The 18,035-nt window shown below is 52.2% G+C and overlaps 1 protein-coding gene across 5 annotated transcripts in view; it reads right to left on the reverse strand.

Moving 5' to 3' along the window:
* RGS3 (regulator of G protein signaling 3) overlaps positions 1-17,668 on the reverse strand; it is a 68,036-nt gene extending 50,368 nt beyond the window's left edge. The window contains exons 1-9 of one of the 5 annotated variants that reach the window (XM_021413652.1): positions 17,563-17,668; positions 15,658-15,789; positions 10,163-10,213; positions 8,303-8,361; positions 7,648-7,742; positions 6,725-6,793; positions 6,037-6,097; positions 4,278-4,368; positions 3,631-3,698 (exon numbers count right to left, since the gene is read on the reverse strand). In XM_021413652.1, the coding sequence (XP_021269327.1) occupies positions 3,631-3,698; positions 4,278-4,368; positions 6,037-6,097; positions 6,725-6,793; positions 7,648-7,742; positions 8,303-8,361; positions 10,163-10,213; positions 15,658-15,789; positions 17,563-17,605 (669 nt within the window). In that variant the 5' untranslated portion in view covers positions 17,606-17,668. Of the gene's footprint in view, positions 1-1,987; positions 2,151-3,630; positions 3,699-4,277; positions 4,369-6,036; positions 6,098-6,724; positions 6,794-7,647; positions 7,743-8,302; positions 8,362-10,162; positions 10,214-14,581; positions 14,796-15,657; positions 15,790-17,562 lie in introns of those variants that run through there. The other 4 variants (XM_021413654.1, XM_021413653.1, XM_021413655.1 and 1 more) reach the window with 4 other exon arrangements.

Raw genomic sequence — 18,035 nt, forward strand, 5'->3', positions numbered from 1 at the left:
CTGAAAAACGATGTGAAATCAAGCCCAAGACCAATGGAAATAAATGACACAAGGTGAGCATTTACTGAGCATATATGCAAGTCCCTGTTCATGACTCCTGAAAGCATAAGGAAAAGTCTATCCAGACACTAGGAAGGAAAACCTGGCAACTTGGCTCCAATGCTCACTTCTAGCACGGCTTTTCCAAGCAAGCCACTTAAACATTTCCTCCCCAGTGGGGCAATACACAAATAGCAGCACTCCTCTGCTCCAGGGGAAGCCGTGAGAACCAGCACGCTCGGCCTGCCAGGCACCAGCTGGGGCAGGCTATGTGCATCACCTTGTTAGCTGAGGTATGTTTCTCTTGATGAGCTTGAATAGGATGGATGCTGTGTTGATCCAGGCTCATTTCTCCTCCTGATTCTAGAAACAACTTGATCATTAATAAAATTGTATTTATTTTTTTATGTTGGCTTCCAGCAGCCGCTCAGCACGACGGTTCCTGCAAATACCTGATTATCCTCAAGACATTTGTCAGGATTCCTGTTTTACCGACAGAGAAAACAAAAAAATCTGACATATGTGACCTGAGCTATTTTGAGAACAAACAGAGAGGAGAATCCAGCTGAAACAGCCAAGAGCTGCTTCCACACTCCTTTGCAGCTTGAGGGCAAACCCAGCAAGCTTTCCTTTCTTTGCTCCCTGTCCCTGTTTGATTGCTCAGCAAAAAAAAAAAAAAAAAAAAAAAAAGGGTTTCAAAACAAAAAAAGTGTCTTCCCTTGGCAGGATCAAGTACATAGGTCCAGTCCCACCACACTGATTTTTTTTTCCTCTGGAGGTCATTGTATTCTCAAATAGGGAACAAGACTGCTTGTGGCTCTGCACCTTCAAACCAACCTCGCACCATAAAAACAACACCTAGGGACCTGGGCTCTGCAGGATGTCACCAGCCCTGACAGCCCAGCATCTCCCCCAGCAGCCACCTCCCAGCCCAGAATTTTCCCCACACCAAGAGGGCTCCCACTGCTTCTACTCCTGGCTCTTGTCCGCCACCTTCCCACCGCTGACGTTTTGCTTTCCTCAGCTCCTACCGCTGTGGGATTAGCAGCGAGCTCAGCATCCATTTTTGCCACTCAGCACAGAACTAATATGAGCATCTGATGTAAGCTGGAAGATGAGCGACAATGATGCGAGGCTCCAGCCCACAGCAGGGAAGGGCTCACTGTGCTCATAACTTTATTGGAAGGTGCAGCAGAAATTGCCAAAATAGAGAATTGAAGAGATGTAGGACACAAGTCACCATTACCATAAGTGCAAAGCAGAGGAGCTTGCCTGCATGAGACACTCACTACAGCCCTGATAAGCAGCAGGCATTTTTAATTAAGCTAACTCTCCCTGCAATCCCCACTGCAGCCATACCACGACATGCAAGATGAACACAGCAGCGCAGAGAAATGCTGAGCATGAGCTGGGAGCCCCAGTGCAGACCCCAGTGGAAAAACTATTCCAAAGTGTGGGAGACCAGGACCTGCTCTAGCAAAACCCCCACCAGAGCTGCACACTGAGAGCATCTGAGAGCTCATGCCAGCTCATGCACAATACAGCGAGCTGCCTTGATCACCTTTGGTTGCGGCCAGCTTCAAGCAACACTTCATTCCCATATATATTTCTGTAAAAACTATTTTTTTAAGAGATCACAGCCACCTAGCAGAGAGCTGACCCTACGTCTATGTGCAGTAAACAGAAACATCCTTCAGCTGAGCACTTACACAGCCAGCTGCTGAGCTGCACCCTAAGTTCTGCAGTAAGAACTCTCCTTCCTCCATCCCCACTTAAACACTGCAACAACGTGCAGCAAGAAGTCAGACACCCACCTGAAGGCACTTTCCCTCCTAATATCACCATTTACAAACAACAGCAGATCAGCAGTGCACACTCAGCCCAACAAGGGGGAGAAAGCCCACGGACACTCAGACAGCACCGAGACCCACAGAGCGGGGGCACAGACCTGCCGGTATCTCCGCTCCGAGCACACCTTGCAGAGTCCATTGAAGCGGTTCATGGCTGCAGCCCCTAACCTCGCCGTCAGCCCATGAAAACGCAGCGTCCCGAAGCAGCCGTGCTCCTGATCTCCTCGTATTGCACCAGCGTGGAACAAACCCCAGTCAAACTGGCATGACCGCCCATGGGAACCCAGCTCCAGAGAAGAATGGCAGGAAGCCACCTTTCACCTTCCCGGCCCCTGTCTGCGCTGTATGCCGCTTTACGATAAGCCAGAGGGCTTCCTGAAAACCCCAAGTGACAAGGAAGAGAGAGAGTTTTATATTAAAATTCCTGTCAACTATTTAGTATTCCCTGGTCCCTGCTCTGTTGATGTGGCTTTTGTTCCCGCGGCATTCTTCGGCCGCACGGAGCACTTTGTTATTGCGGCGTTCTCACAAACACTTGGAGGATGTTTGAGCAGCGTTTCACAGGCACCGACCACGCAGCCCGACTTCATTAAAGGGATGGCTTGCACTGCTTATACTCGGAGAGGACAACAGAGAGGGGCTTTTTTTTTTAATTTAAAAAAAAAAATAGTTTGTTTTTGGAAGCGCAGACCCAAAGGAAAAGCACATCCTGATGCTTTGTGCTCATGGAGTGGGATCAGAGGTCAGCTGAATTGTACCCGTGGTGTAATCTCAAAAATAAAGACAAACTCTGAGCCCAGCCAGCAGCAGGGCACGGGGCAGCACTGGGGAGCTCTGCACGTTGTGACAAGGCTTCTTGGAGAAAGTTTCTAACGTGGAGATGGAAAGGTGAAGCTCGAGGAAAGCCAAGAACTGGGCCCCTTTGCAAAACCGGGACTGGCCGTGGAGGGAGGAGAGGGGCTCCAGCACCTTGCAAGGTCATCAGAGCTGCTCTGGGCGCAATGCCCCCATGGTGCAGCGAGGTCTGCATGGGGAGATCCACCTCCCCCCAGCCACCATCTTCCCAGTCAGCAGCACCGCTGGAGAGGAAGGGAGGAGAGGGGCGCTGGCTTTGTTTGTCTTGCTCAGTCCTACGCTTTAAAACAAATAACTGAAAATGCAGCTGAGGGAAGCAGCGAAGAGGAATTCAGTACAGATAAATCACAGGGACAGCCGAGCCCTATTTCCGATGCAGGCCATGTGTTTGCGTTCCCATTTCCCATCCCTGCCTCTCCTATAAATCACTGAGGCTCCACAAAGAGCCTTTCCCTTCCCAGAGCAAACGGCCCCAGAAGGAGGAGGGGAGCAGACGCACCCGTGCACGGCGACGTGGAGCCGGCCAGGGACAGACGCTGCGCTGCAGGCAGGCGGCCAACCCCAGCCCACTGCTCCTTGTTCCCATCACTCCCACTCAGTGGCTGGTACTTGGTCTCTGTGGTACTATCCTGGACAAACAGGAGGTCCCTATTCAGCAACAGGGAGCAAATGTGGAATTACTACCTCCACTGCCTCCTTGGATTGGGAACATTAATTGTTTGCAAAGCCATAGCGTCAATAGGGAAACTGACTCAGCTCCCACCTCAGTATGATCCTCACTAACACTCTGTCCCTCCTGCTCATCTAAACCCCTGCACACAGGGTGTGCTGCTTCCCCAGCCTCAGACCATTCATCGCTGACAGGGCAGAGCCCGGCCGTACCCACCTTCAGCTGCCTCATGTTCACAACGTCCTGGGCTTCACACACTGCACTCTGACCTTCCAGCACTGGTTCTTAAGGAAAAAAAAAAAGAAAAAAGCACATCAATCCAACAGCACACAGCTCCTGACAGCCACTCTCCCTCCCCACTACATCTACACACCATAAATAAGATCACTATGTGTTAGGGGACATCACCTCTGGGCTGGGGCTGCCCCACATGACAACAGCTGTGAGGGGGCTGCACATTTAGGATGGGCATTGCTCCCTCACCCTGCTATCCCCAGCAGATCCTCCTCTGAACACCCTAGCATTGTGGCAAACAGACCAAGGCAGGAGAGAAAGCTCATCACAGCCCCTGGGTATCAGAGCCCAGCCATGGCATCAGCCCAGAGGAGAGAGGCAGCTGCAAAAGTGGGGACCCACAGAGAGCCCAAAGCAAAGCATAAGCAAGAGGCTCAGTGCCAATGCAGAGCCTACCAAACTGCCCAGGATGCCCACCACACTGATCCCAGTGACCATTACAGCTAATGTGGGGACACAGACTCCATAGGGCTGGGGGCTGCTCCACACCACAGCAGGGATAGGCATGAGTTTATCCCCACTCCCACACCATGCCAACCCTTCCCAGGCCATTTTGGAGGGTGACGCACCTCTGCTCTTCTTCAGCCGCCGCACAGCCACCTTCAGGTGCTTGGTCCTGCCCAGATCCTCCCCAAGGAGGTAGTACCAGCCACTGATCTCCTGCGTAGGGAGAAAGAAGCTCTCATTAGTGGGGCAGGTACTCCATCCCATTTAACTTGATCTGGTTGCCCAAAGCTCCTGGGATCCTGCTGCAGAAGCTGCCATGGCCAGAGCACAGAGACTGCCCTGGAGCACTTCTCACAGGAAATGTGAACCTAGGTAAAATTAGCCACACTGTGCTTGCAGAGCAGGGTGACCACACCAACCTCCAGCAGTGCTGGGTGCTCCACATCAGAGCTCCCTCTGCCCCGTCCCACCCATGTGGCCAGGGATGGCCTTGGCAATCCCTCACATCTCGTCCAGGAGCCACCATCTTTCATTACTTTCTGGGCAGCCAACAGAAGCCAGAAAACAAAACATCCAGCACCCAATCCCAGGAATCAGATGGAGATTGCGGGAACCACAAAGACCAGAGAAGGTGGGGTCTGTTTAAAAAAAACTTATGCTTTATATCCACAATGGGGAAACTGCAGAGCAGGGGGTATCTAGCAGCACCACAGAGCCCAGGAGGCTGGACCAGCCCTTCCCAGACCCAAATGGGGTCCCAGAAAGACCATGGATTCCCCATATCCTCCTTCCATCCCTGTGAGAGTAAGGTGTCTTGGGGCTGCATGTAAGGATTCTCCCTGCAGTGAGAACTTGTGAAGCTCATGGCCAAAGTCTGACATCCTGGAGGGGGTAGGTATGACCAAAGCAAAGGCTGTTCCTGGGGACAGCTGCAGTTCAGAGCTGCTCTGTCTAATTATCCTCACTGCTATTAAAAAACAAAACAAAACAAAAAAAACCCACGCATATCATTTGTCCAAGCTATCTCTTACCCTCGCTACACGTAATTGGAACAAACAGCTCTTTTTAACCTCTTGCTAGGCAGCAAATGCCCACACCTCAGGTGATTTATGAACATTCCTCAAAGCCCTTCCAGCCTGTCTGATGCGCTAGCACCTGATCCGGGCTGTCCAGGAACAAAATCCCTAACTGTGAATGGCTAGAATGGAACCTTTCATTGTTTCAGTGGATCAGCAGAGGTCATTCACAAGCAGCAGCCTTGCAGTCTCCTTTAGAAAGGCAACGCCAGCTATGCGAGAGCTGTATTACCCAGCAGCAGCCAGGCCGGGGCAGCAGTAGGAACAGACCTGCAGCAGCAGGGATGCAGCCTGGCAGAGAGGCACCTTGCAGAACTGCTGCCACCAGGTACACCCTCAGATGTGGATACCCCTATATTTGCCCACCCCACACTCACCTCAGCTGCAGAGCCCTGTCTGCTGAGTGCAGGGAGAGAGGCAGAATCCTATTCCAAGGAGTGTGTCCCTACCATCCCTTGGTTACCCTCCAGAGGCCATTGGACAGATGTGACAAGTGCCAGCACGCTGGGTAAGGCTGGTCCCATCTCCTACACAGCACTCACAGGAACCACATCTCTGCACCCCCAGGTGCTGCTGAGTGTGTCCTCACTGAATGGAGTGGCAGTTCCCTGATCTAAAACCCCTCCTATGCTCCCCACCCCTGCCTCCAGCTCACAGTGCCTCTGTCCTGGCAGGTCCCTGGACACCTTCAAAGTCTCTTTGCCCCTTCATGTAAGGAGCCAGCTCCTCCCTGCTCCTGCCCCAAGGGTGCACCACATTCACCTGCTCGCCCCAATCCCACACACAGTGCTCTGGATGGAGGTACCTTGTCCAGGGTCAGGAGGGACTTCACGCCAAAGCTCATGCACCCAATCAGTTTGCTCTGCCTGCAAGAGAGTCAGAGACCATCAGCACACGCTACCTGAAACCCCCCCAAGGACCATCTCCCCACCTGCACCCCTTTGCAGGGACCATGCAGATATCCCTGCCCACACTGGGAACTGGGCCATGCCCAAGACATGCTCCTCTCTCCATGCTTGGAGCAAACGTGGTGTAACCACACAGCTTGGCTGCAGCAGGGGCAGGAAGGACCTGGGCTGCAGCATCCTGGTCACCTCCCTGATGCTGACAGGAGCTTGGCCAAGGAGCCAGCAGCTACTTGCCTGAGCAGGTGGCACAATCCAAGCTGCTGTGATTTCCTCTTCCCTGCATCACCCCAGGAGGTAAGGGAGATCCCTGGCCCCAAGCTCCAGCCAGCAGTGCATATGGGAATGTTAAATGCTGGCCCTGGTGACTGCCACCAAGCAGCAGCACCGCAGGCAGAGGATGGCAAGGGTCAGGTTTCTTCTCCAGCAGTCTGCACATGGAGCAGCCTGAATTCTCCATGTGCAGCAGCCCTGGTGTCAGGACCTGCTCTCAAGGAGCTCACATGGGGTGGCCAGAGCAGAGGGCAGGTTCACTGCAGTGACAGCTCTGTCCTAAAGAGATCAAAACGCAGCATGGAGGTCTCATACCTGCAATCTCTCTCTTGGTTCCAGACTGTGACAAGGAGACGTTTCTGCTCATCCTCCTCCTGCACCAGGCTGCAAGAAGCACAGGAGCAGCCCATGAGCATGCTCTGCCCAGCAGAGCTCAGCACAGGCTGCCTTCATGGCCACGGGTCCCACACTCTCCTCAAAGCCGGGTATTCTCTACTGCCTGCACGAGCCCTGCAGCATCACCCCAGCTGGCATTCCTCCAACAAGGCACTGCTACACCAATGTACTCATTCCTGACAAACTGTAGTGAAGGGACATGCCCCCCTAGGCAGGTGTTGGGGGCACTGCTCCAGTGCTTTAAGGAGGTATCATGCAAAAGGACACATCCAACATCAATGGATAAATATGAGGAACAAGGAATCATGCATGCTATGAAACAACCGTTCTGACCCAGATTAAATGTTGCATGAGGACGGAGGTCTGACAGACATGTTTGCTAGCAATGAGGAGCTCTACTGAAACATTCCATGCCATACAGCTCCCTTCCCATGCAGAGACATGCTGGAGCTACAGGAAATCCTTTTACCTTTCTCTTCCATACCGGTGCCCATACTACTGCAGGCGCAAGGAAATTGAGTGTGTTTGCTCAACTCCTGCCCAGAAAGAGAGCCCAACTGTGCAGGAACACCACTGCCACGTCGTGTGCTGACAGCTTTATGAGCTCTGCCCAAAAGTTCAAGACATTTCAGCTATAAAAAACAGCAGAATAATGTCTGTCACTCCTCATCTCAGCAGCAGAGCAGCTCATGCGTGATGCATGTTTATTACAAATCATAATGTAAAAGTGAACGCATCATCTTGGCTTCCAGAGGGTGCCCCACAACAGTGGCCACTGTTTTCCCACTGCTCTGTGGGAGCAGGGGGATGAGCCAGAGCCATCCCTGATCCGTTGTACTCACAAGACAAAGTGCTCGTGGAAGACTGGGTTTTTGCTGTCTGGCACAGTCTTTGTTTTCTGTCTGCACCTCCAGTCAGCATCTGGCACAATCGACATCTGCATGGAGAAGCAAGCAGCTCATCAGCCATCTCAAAGTAACACAGCACCGGTACAGGAGAGCAGCACAGCCACTGTTATGGGTGGCTGAGCCTCCAAGGTCTGGCTGAGCCCATGCTCACAGGTAGCTTAAATAGCTTAACCTTGCATATGTCAAGCAATCGTATTACAAAACTCCTTAGAGGGTGGTAGAAGGAAAACAGCAGAACATCAGGGACTGGTGTACGCAAATGGTGCTGGTCGGTCTCTGACTTGGAGCCCCCTCGCAGAGGAGATGCTTGCTGCACTGCACACACCACAGGACAGCCCAGAGCACTATTCCCTTGGCTGCCCAGTGGGATGCTCTCACCCCTGAATGGCTCACATAGTCTCTCTCACGGGGCTCTCCTTTGCTCTTCTGGCTCCATCGTGTCAACAAACTCATGAGCCTAGCCACAAGACCAGCCACCTCCCTGCATACTGCTCAACCAGGGTAGGGTAGAGGAGCCCAAGGAGGAAATAGAAGGGATCATGCATGGAAGAGCCAACACCAAAGCCCAAAGACAGCAGGAAGAACCAACCTTCACGTAGGAGTTGCACGGCTGGTACTCTGTCCCCATCAGACCTTTTGCTTCCATGACTAGAAAGGAAACAAAGCATTCAGGCCCCAAAGTATCAGGAAGGCAACTCTCTGCACCTCCCTCCCTGCAGGACCCTGCACACCTCCCTAGCAGCTCAGCCTTAAACAGGGGAGGGGTTCTGCTGTGTTTTTTCTTTAATGACAACTGTGTTACAAATACTGGCATCTGTGGGTGAGGTTGGCAGCAGATGCACTGCAGCATCCGGATGGCAAACAGCATTTCATCTGCCTGACTTCACTCTGCACTGCGCTCTCTGCCCTGCAGCCAAATGTATCATCAAGTAAAACATCCACGGCCACATCCTGATGGCAGCCCCACCAGCAGGGACTTGGCTTTGTCCCCGTGCTGAAAGCAGGGGACTGTGCGCTTCCCAGGCAGGATCTGAAGGCAATATCTGTGCTGCAGAGCCCAGATAGTGCAAGACAGGCTACCAGAGTGAGGCTGAGCTCACTCCTAACGTGCAAGCAAGGCAGAAGTGCCTCTGCCTTTGTCAGAGCGGGATGTGTGGCCTAGCAAGTGCAGTCATCCTGGCATAAGCCATGGTGCACAAGGAGAAAGGGGTTCTGCAGGACCCTCTGCTGCCCTGTGAAGCAGTTTGCAAGGTTCCTCCAGCACAGGCCCCACTAAGAGCTTCCTTTGGGTTTAAAGGCATTGAGGTGGAAAAAAACCATATTTTCCTACTGTTGTTTCTGTACAAAGCTTCCCTGCACAGCTGGAAAAGGGGAGCAACTGAAGAAGACGAGGGGCTGAGCATGGCTCAGCTGTTTCCCATGCCTCCATCTCATCACAAACAGGCAGGGATGAGGCTGGGCTGAAAAGGTGAATTTTGCTCAAGAAAAAAGCCTTTTCCATCCCTTCTGTACAGGTGTCTGGCACAGTCACCCCTAAAGTTGCTGGGAGCCCCAGGTACCTGATTTCCATTTTGTTCTATAGAGTTTAACTCCATAGCAGCAATGAGCCTGCTTTGCTCACAGGAAGGGGATTCTGACTCCACTTCAAATTCTTGGCTTTTTCCTTGAGCCTACAACCATTTATTTATCCCAAAGCCCTGACAAGATCCCAGCAGGGAAAATTCTGTGCCAGGAGACCCAAACACACATATCTTTCACTGCAGGAGCAACCCTAGTGAGCTCCATGGGTGCCACCAGGCAGGTCTTTTCCCAAGGGAAAAGTTGGTTCTGACACTCACATTGGCTCAATACCTGCCAACAAAGTGGCGGTGCTGCAGGCCCTGGGCCTCAGGTCTGGATCCCCAGGTGCTGCACAACTCTCCTTACCACCCACATGTAAGTTCCAGACCCCCAGATAATGAAATTTTCAACAGAGTATCACTTGTCCCTAGGGGAACATGTCATGTGAGGAACAGCACCACCATCCAGGACCAAGTCAGATGTATTTTTGAAGAAATAATTCTGATGTTCAATGTTTGAACTGAACCATTTGGAAATGCTGGCAAATGGTTTTTGGCCAATGTGAGACATCTCAGAGACAAAGCATTTCAGATTTTCTTTTCCAAATTACATCTTTATCTTTTTCTTTCTTCATGCAGAGTGAAATAAAAACTTGATGTAACTGGAACACAAAACACAGTGCGACCAGTTGGATATGAGAGCCTCCAGAAAATTTGGTTCAGCACTAAACCAGAGAGCTGGTCTACTCACGGAGCTGTTCCCAACAGCCACCACAATGCTGTCCCCTGGATCTGAAGGAGCAAGAAGGAGGGCATGGCAGTGCTATACCCACAGTATGTCCCCCATGGCTCTGGGGCCACCTCTCCACACACTGTAGGGCAATACTCACCGTGCAGCACCAGGGAGCGGTCCTGCACCTCAATAGACAGCTTCAGCTGGCCTGGGGGTACAGAGAGGAGAGACAGTGAGGAGGTAGGACCCACATGCTGTCACCATCCTGCCTCCCCACCCCCAGCATAGGGGCATTGCTCATGGAGATAGGGGAACGTGGTGGAGAGGGGATATCTGCTACCAAGGAAGCCTTCAGACCCCAAAACTTTCCAGGTAAAACTGAATACAGTTTTCTCAGTGTGCAGTAAGATTTTGGCACAAACCCACAACAGAAAGGAAGGGAGAGCACCAAGGGATTGCTGTGGGATGAATTCAGCAGAGAGTAAGATGAGCCTTGCTGATGTATGCTGCACGTTCAAAGCCTCCCCCAGCCCACATTCAGCTTCCTCTTCCCCTCTCCTAAGCTCCACAGGGCTGCATTTCCTAGGGACCCCAAGCAGCATGGGTTGGCAAGCAGACATGCAAAGCTCCTAAAACCAGGAGTCAACACCTGCCCTAACCTAGAATTAAAAGAGTCTGGTTTCAGTCACCTTTTTGACTCCAAATAACTGTCAGACAGTGAACAAGGCTGGGAGCTGCCAGCCCCAGGAAGAACTGCGCTGCGCTGCACTGCCTTCAAGCCCCCAGTGTCCAAGCCTTCCAGGCAACCCACTGTTACCAACATTGTGAGCAAAGCAAGGCCAAGAAGAGATCAAAAGTGGCTCCACAAGCTGGAGCTGAGATTTGACCACCACAATGCCAAAACTACAGCCAAGTTTTCCAGATTCAACACTGCTTCCAAAAAGTTGACCCCTCTGAAGGTTGGCATCAGGAGAAGAATTGGACTGATCAGCACATGGAAGCTGGGAGGGAGACTACAAAGGTGGCACTGGCTGGACTGCTGAGACTTACCCAACCTGCTACAATCATCACAGCCAGGACCCAGCTTGTGCAGGGCTCCCAGCCCACCTGGGGCACATGGCAGTGCCTGGTGCCATGCAAAGGGATGGGGAGTGAAAACAGGGGACAAACCAGACAAACTGGAAGACCTGGCAACCTTGTGTGAATTTATAGCCATCAGTGTCTTTTGAAGTACTTAAAGTGAGAAAAAAATGGGAGGACTCCAGCAGAGAGAAGAGGCAGGACTAATGGAGACAAGTGCCAGACAAGGGCTCTGCAGGGAACAGACCAGCCTGAGCATCGTGCTGGGAACGGCCCCCAGGATGGGCCTCACAGGCAGACCCAGGCTCACACTTGTGTGTCTAGGACAGCATCAGCTGAAACCCTGGGGGATCCAGGCTGGACTCTGAATCCAGAAAGTCCCTGCACCTGTACAGAAGGCAAGATAGGAGCACTCTTTCCAAAGAACAAACCAACAAAGGAACATCCCAAAGATGCCTTTGCCTGTCAACAAAGTCACCACCTGCAAGCACAGCGTCCACAACTGAAGACCACATCACTCACAGCCCACTCTTCACACAGATGATGGCGGACCCAGGAATAAAATCCAGCTCTTGCATGTCTATAAATTCAACCTGCAGCTCCTGTTGCCTTTCAAAACTCCCATGCCAGATCTCTAGGCTCCCACCACTTATCTGGAGCTGCAGTTTGTGATTGTTGGCACTGCCAAGGCCTGGCCGCAGGCAGCTGATTCCCAGCATTGAACACCAAGTGAGCACAGAGCATGGGGTTGACGCTTTGCCATGCCAGCACACTGTTATGCTCCCATTCCCACACATGAGCAACTCCACTCCATGAGAAATCCGTCTCCAGTGATCAGACTGGCACGAATTCTCACATGATGGCTTTTGGCACGGTTTAGGTAAAATGCTGCTGAGGTGTGGAGTGTGATATTCCCCACTGAATGACACCCCAGCAGGGTCCCAGGGAGCTGCTGCCAGCCTGGATGTGATGTGCAGAGTTTAGGGGTGATGCAGCGTCTCACATCCACTTAATTATTCTGAATCAACCCAAAACCGAACGTTTTTAAACGCTCCTGGAGAGTCAAACAGATGGAAAATATCACTGGCACATCTTATTTAGTCCAAAGCAAAATAGCCCATTTACACTCCTTTCCTGGCATGCAAAAAAAACCAACAAACTAACTGGTAAACATCACTCATGCACATATAAACATCATTTCAATTACAAAGCAACGTTTCATTTAGTAAAAGACGCACCCAAGAGCTTGCTTTTGCAGGGGTGGGGATATCTTGAGGGATTGTTTAACCTGAAACAATTCAAAGAACCCATATCTCATCTTTCACTCAAAAAATAAACGTTGACAGAAAACTGCCAGATCTCTCTCCAGCTCGTGTGTGTATGTGTGTTTGAGTGCATAGCTACATGTACATGTGGAAACGCATGTCTATGTGCAATACACATGTGCCAGTGAAAGTAAGGCAAGAAAGACAAGACACAGACCTTCTCAGGTGGGTAAATCAGTGCAGCTTTTTAATCTCATACCAATTTGCAACACTGAGAATTTTGTGCCACCAAAGCTACCCCAGCCTTCTGAGCCAAGACTTAACCCTTCTGCAATCTCCAGATCTCTGATGCTGTGGGAACCAACTCGCTGCTCCTCTGTTAGCATTTAACAACCACTACAGCACACAAGTAAAATGCCCGTCTAACCAAGCATGACGAGGAGTCAGCCCAGTAATGAATGGGTGCTGGGGAGGAGAAAGGAAGCCTTTGTGCCGGGTAGTGCAGGGGAGGCAGCTCCTTGCCCAGCCCTGGGCTGGGAGCAGCTGGGGCTGCACAATTCCAGGACAGCCGTGGGGCCAAGGCTCTGCCCAGTAAGAGCTGGAACAAGGGACTGGGGCAGACAGGATGCTGTACGCTGGTGCACTTGGACAGAGCAGCTCAGCAGCAGCAGCAGCAGCTGCATTTTCTCAGATGCACGGAGCAGTAACCTCCCACCAGGGCTGGGTGAGTAGAAACACAGCTCCTGCCTAGGAAAGCACTTAGGCTGCATTTCCACCACTCATCGAAAGCAAAGGGTCAGAGAAAGATTTTTCCCAGGTTTGCTTTTTTCAGCGCTTCTCTAAAATGCACCAAGGGAAACAGTTTCAGCACAGAGGTCCTGACACAGCCTGCCCAGGTCACTTGGATCAAAAGTGTTAATATAAATGAAAATAGGTACAGAGAAAAGCCAGAGGAAGAGGAAAGAGAAGACAGCTCATCCCACAGCAGGGCCCACAGACAGCTCCTGTTTGCATACCCATGGTGGAGAGCAGGGCTCATAGGATTGCCTACAAGAGGACACCCAGGGCCCATCCATTTGGACCTCATGATTTCAGAAAGAGGTGATTCAAGCTGGTGGGCAGAGCAGGCACACAGAGAACAGGGATGAACCAGGCAGCAACAAACACTAGCTGGCAACAAAACAGATTCCCATCTGTGAGAGAAGCTTGGTGGGCACACAAGAATGGCATATGTTGGGAGCAGACCCAGCAGGGAGGAAAACGTATTCCTTGCTGATGATCTCTGGTGAATGGAAAAATGGGGTTGGGCGCCTTAAAATGCTTTTTTATCTAACTGAGGGAAAAGTGCAGGTTTTGCCTAGGCCAGAAGAGATGAGAACCACAGGGGTGCACAGCAAGGTGCTTCTACCCCAAAGGGGGATTCTTAGCAGCATAAGGCAGAGTATCCCAAGATCACCATGTCCAGCCTCAGACACCAGCACAGCCTTTGCAATGCTGCTGGAGTTGGAAGGGACCCATAAGAATGACCAAGTCCAACATTACTGGCACAGATAAAGTCTTTGTCTCAAAGACAGGAGGATTTTAGCTTCCAGGCTGTCTTGAGCAATAGGACACTTACTTAAAAGCCAGGAGAAGGAAAGTGCAGCACACCTGGCTGCCCGTGGACTGCCCTGCTCTGCTCGCATCACCCTCTCCATGCCCTTGTGCTATGACTGCCTGCAATGCTCACCTACAAAAATGAGCAGCAGCCTTGAAATAAAACTTCTGCTTTAAAATTCACAGTTGAGAAGGGCATGCAGCCTTCCTCTGTGCAGGACAGCCACCAACAAACCATTGTGCACATGAGTGGAGGCCATGATGCGTGCTGTCATGGCTGCAGGACCCAGCCACAGCTCCCTGTCTCCCTGGGCCTTCTTTGAGTCTATGCAGCACAACTGAGGTAGCTGCAGGAGGATCCACAAATAGCAAGGAAGGAGAAAGGGGCTCTGCCATAACTGTGGGCGGCCCCACACAATCCCGGCTCATGCCCAGCCAGGGGTGCAAATCACCTCATCAGCTGCGGCCTGGATCCAGGGCTCAATGGAGCCAAGCATTACCCCAGCTCAGTGAGGCAGAAGCTCTGTGTTAATGCCTTTGAAGCAACTCCCACCATTCCCACTGTGAGCCACTGTGGCTCCCAGTGCCATTCCACATCCCCTGGCACCCCGAGCCAAGCCAGGCTCATGGCTTACCGAAGGTGGTGAGGCAGAAGGAAGCTCCCAGGGGCTCAGCCCGGCGAGTGCAGAGCGAGACTCTGTGCACACTGTGCACACTGCCAAGCTCCATGGCAGGACAGCTCTAACTAGCAGTAATTGCAGCCCTCCCTGGCAGGTCTGGGAAAGCTGAGCGAGTTGCAGCCAGGAGGGACAGGCTGGCCAGCAGTCGCGTTTCCAAGGGACGCGCTCCAACCACTGCATTTGAATGATGCAGCTCCCATTGGCCCAGCTCCCATTGGCCCCGCGGATTTGAATGGAGGCCGCACCTGTCTGGGCAAACAGGTCTAAGCCCGCTGCGCCTGGCAGCGCTCTGCCCGCCCAGGAGCCCCATAGCCATAGTGCCTCTTCCTCTCTGCTGTACTGCCCGGTTTGTTAGTATGCAATCAGTTGCTGGGGCACCAGAGCAAGAGAAGCATTCACAGCTGTTTGGACAAATGACACAGGAGGGGAAGGGCTGCAGAAGAATTCATTTCTGGGGGTTACAGCAGGAAGGGACAGCAGGACAGGGCTCACGGCAATGAATGGAGCCCTGGGCAGTGTGTACAGCAGCTCCAGGAGCTGTGCCACAGCTCACCAGAGTCACAGGAAGAGAGAAAAATACAAAAGCAACTGAAAGAATTCTCTCTCTTTCTGCACACACAGACTACATAGTGCCCCAGAGACCCTTTCTAGCAGCAGGGCCAAACAGCACATACTTCCCCCTCTTGTGCTCCCTTTCAATGTTTGGTCACTTTTATTAGCTCAGAAGAAGTGACAGAAAAAAAAGCAGAGGCACCTGGAGGTGAGCACGGTCCACAGAACCATGCAGCCCTGCTTCTGCGGGGCAAGACCTGACAGGGACCGATCTCCATGGGGCTCTCTGAGTGGCAGTGGCCAGCCCACACTGTGCCCAGGCTGAGGTGGGCAACAGGAGATGAGGTTGCAGCCAGCTCTGCCCACCACAGCAGGCAACGGAATCCTGCAGAGTGAAGGATGCTGGCACCCCAGCCTCCTCCCCACACTCCTGGCCAGGGCCAAGCCAACCTGTTATCCCCCTCAGCCTCATCCCTTACCTCTCCCCTTCACCCGTGCAGGACTGATCTTCCTCCTGCTGCCCAGCACCACTCCCTGGCTCCGCAGGCAGGCTCGCACTGCCCTGCGTTGTACCTCCAGCAGCCTCCACATCCGAGGACTCTGCCTTGTGCCTGCCAGGGAGAAAAGAAACAGGCAGGTCAGGTCACAAAGCCAGAACACAGGGGACATCGCTCTGTGGTATCCTGTGTACTCTGCTTTGTCTCCCAGACATCACACTGCCATGTCTCCCACATCCCAGCATTTAGAAACACATCGCCACGGCATGCTCTGTGCCTTCTAGACATCAGAGAAACAGGTCTGCCTTTCCTGCAGCTTCAGCAGAGCTCACCAGCACCAGAGCTCATCCAGACTGGAAACTGGAGGTGTCCTGTTCACCACCACCCAGCCATGTTTGCTCCTGTGCCAAAGAGCCCTGGACACAGAGTTGGGGAGGGAATGAACTCTTTCAGCCCTCACTGGCAGCACTGAGGAAGGACCTGGGAGAGAAACTGAGTCAGATGTACCGACACTATGGATCACTGCAACAGGAGATACTCATCATCCCCGCCCAGGGGAATGCTATACAAGTCTCACGAAGGCTCAAAACCCATCTTAAAGCAGTGTCTAACAGCAAGATCACAGACTGAGGTCCCCAGAAAACAAGCTGCTGGCACAGGGTCACAGCCAGAGCTGCTGTCACCCCCTGGACAGGAGGGCTGGAGGACTGCCACCATCCCTAGCACCTATCACACGCTGCATGCCCCTGAAGCCTTGTTAATGCTGAGACACCATACACCAGATCACAGGAAAGCGGTGTCAGAGCACTGTGCTGGGCAATCAGGAACCAGGAAGCAGGTGGAATGGGTACTGCCTAGGGGTACAGAACAATTTCTAGGGGAAAGCAGGCTCTGCAAAATATTCTTCCCTCCAGGCTTATCAAAAACACTTCCCCTCATTTTGTTCAGCTGAAACCGTTTGCTGACATTCCCAGTTATCTCCATCTGCCACCCATCAAAATCAAGGGCTCATCCCAACAAGTGTACTAGCCCCTGGGAAAAAAATAATAATAATAGTAATACAGCCTGGAATTGCATGTTTCAGCACACAGTATCCCAACTATCAGCAATCAGCACAAGACATCCCAACCCACAGGACACACAACACCAAGCAGTCCCACCAAGGGATAGATACTCCTCAGTCCCATGTGTCCTAAATCTCATCTCTATTAATGCAAGCAGAGCGTGTGCTGGCCCAAACCTTGCCCTCTTCCCTGCACCTTCCCACAGCAGCACGGAGACTGTGGCTCATGTTGCTCCTCTCCAGCCTCCAAGCCTGTGGCTCTCCCTGCACACTGCTGCACATACAGCACGAGACGTCTCCAGAGCCTCCCTGTCTCCTAGGAGCTGCCCATGCTCACACAAAGCCTCCCCTCTCCATGCTGTCATTGCAGAATGCTTTTAAGAGGCAAAAGGAAATACAAACAGGACAATAAAAGAACAGCACAATTTCTCTAAAGTAGCCATTCTCACAGAATTGGGTAAAAGAATGCCATTAGACATAGTTTTTCCCACCCTGACTCTGGGGCTCCAGGACCACGGGAGTCCCACACACCCACAGGGACTGAAGTTCATTGGCTGCAAAACTCAGACCTCACTCTCAAATCCCACACGCTCATGCCCACTCCATCCTGAAGCACAAGGTGCAAACAGGGAGCCCGTGATCTGACATCCCACAAGGAGCCGAGCATCTCCAGTACTCTGCAAAGCATGTGTGGGAGATACGGTCCCGTCTCCTCCAAGCACTAGGATCTGGTTCAGCAGTAATAACCTGGCACCTGCATGGTCGTGATTCACGCTTCACCCAGCAGACAGCAGCGCTACGAACTCAGTGGAGGAATCACCCACCCGAGCACTCACACACCAGCTCCGACTCTCCCCGCTGCTCCATGGCTCCGGCACAGAACTGTCCCTTGCTCCAGCAACGTCCAAGCACCCACGTCCTGTGCGATTCAGCTGCCACAAGATTGGTACCACTGTAAAAGAAGGGGGAAAAAAGCATGGAAATGTCCAAAGGGAGCAGAGCTTCAGCTCTTGGAAGTCAAAAATTAATCTGTGTGCAGGGAAGAGGTGGTAGATGTGACAAATGCTGGCCCCACTCCCTCCAGGCTCCCAACAGCACGTTAGCAACTCCTTCCAACTTCCCTCCTAACATTCAAACCCCTGGAGACTGACCTTCACCTGCTTTTCTATCAGGGTTTCCAGCAAACTGCACACTCAGCTGCTTGGCTTGGGAGTTAATGACTTTCTTTTAAAATTTAACACAGTTCTCCATCACAAATTTCAGTTTGCCAGCACTGGGATCTGCCTTTGGCTGGATA

Source organism: Numida meleagris, chromosome 16 (assembly GCF_002078875.1).
Source record: "Numida meleagris isolate 19003 breed g44 Domestic line chromosome 16, NumMel1.0, whole genome shotgun sequence".
NCBI classification, from domain to species: domain Eukaryota; kingdom Metazoa; phylum Chordata; class Aves; order Galliformes; family Numididae; genus Numida; species Numida meleagris.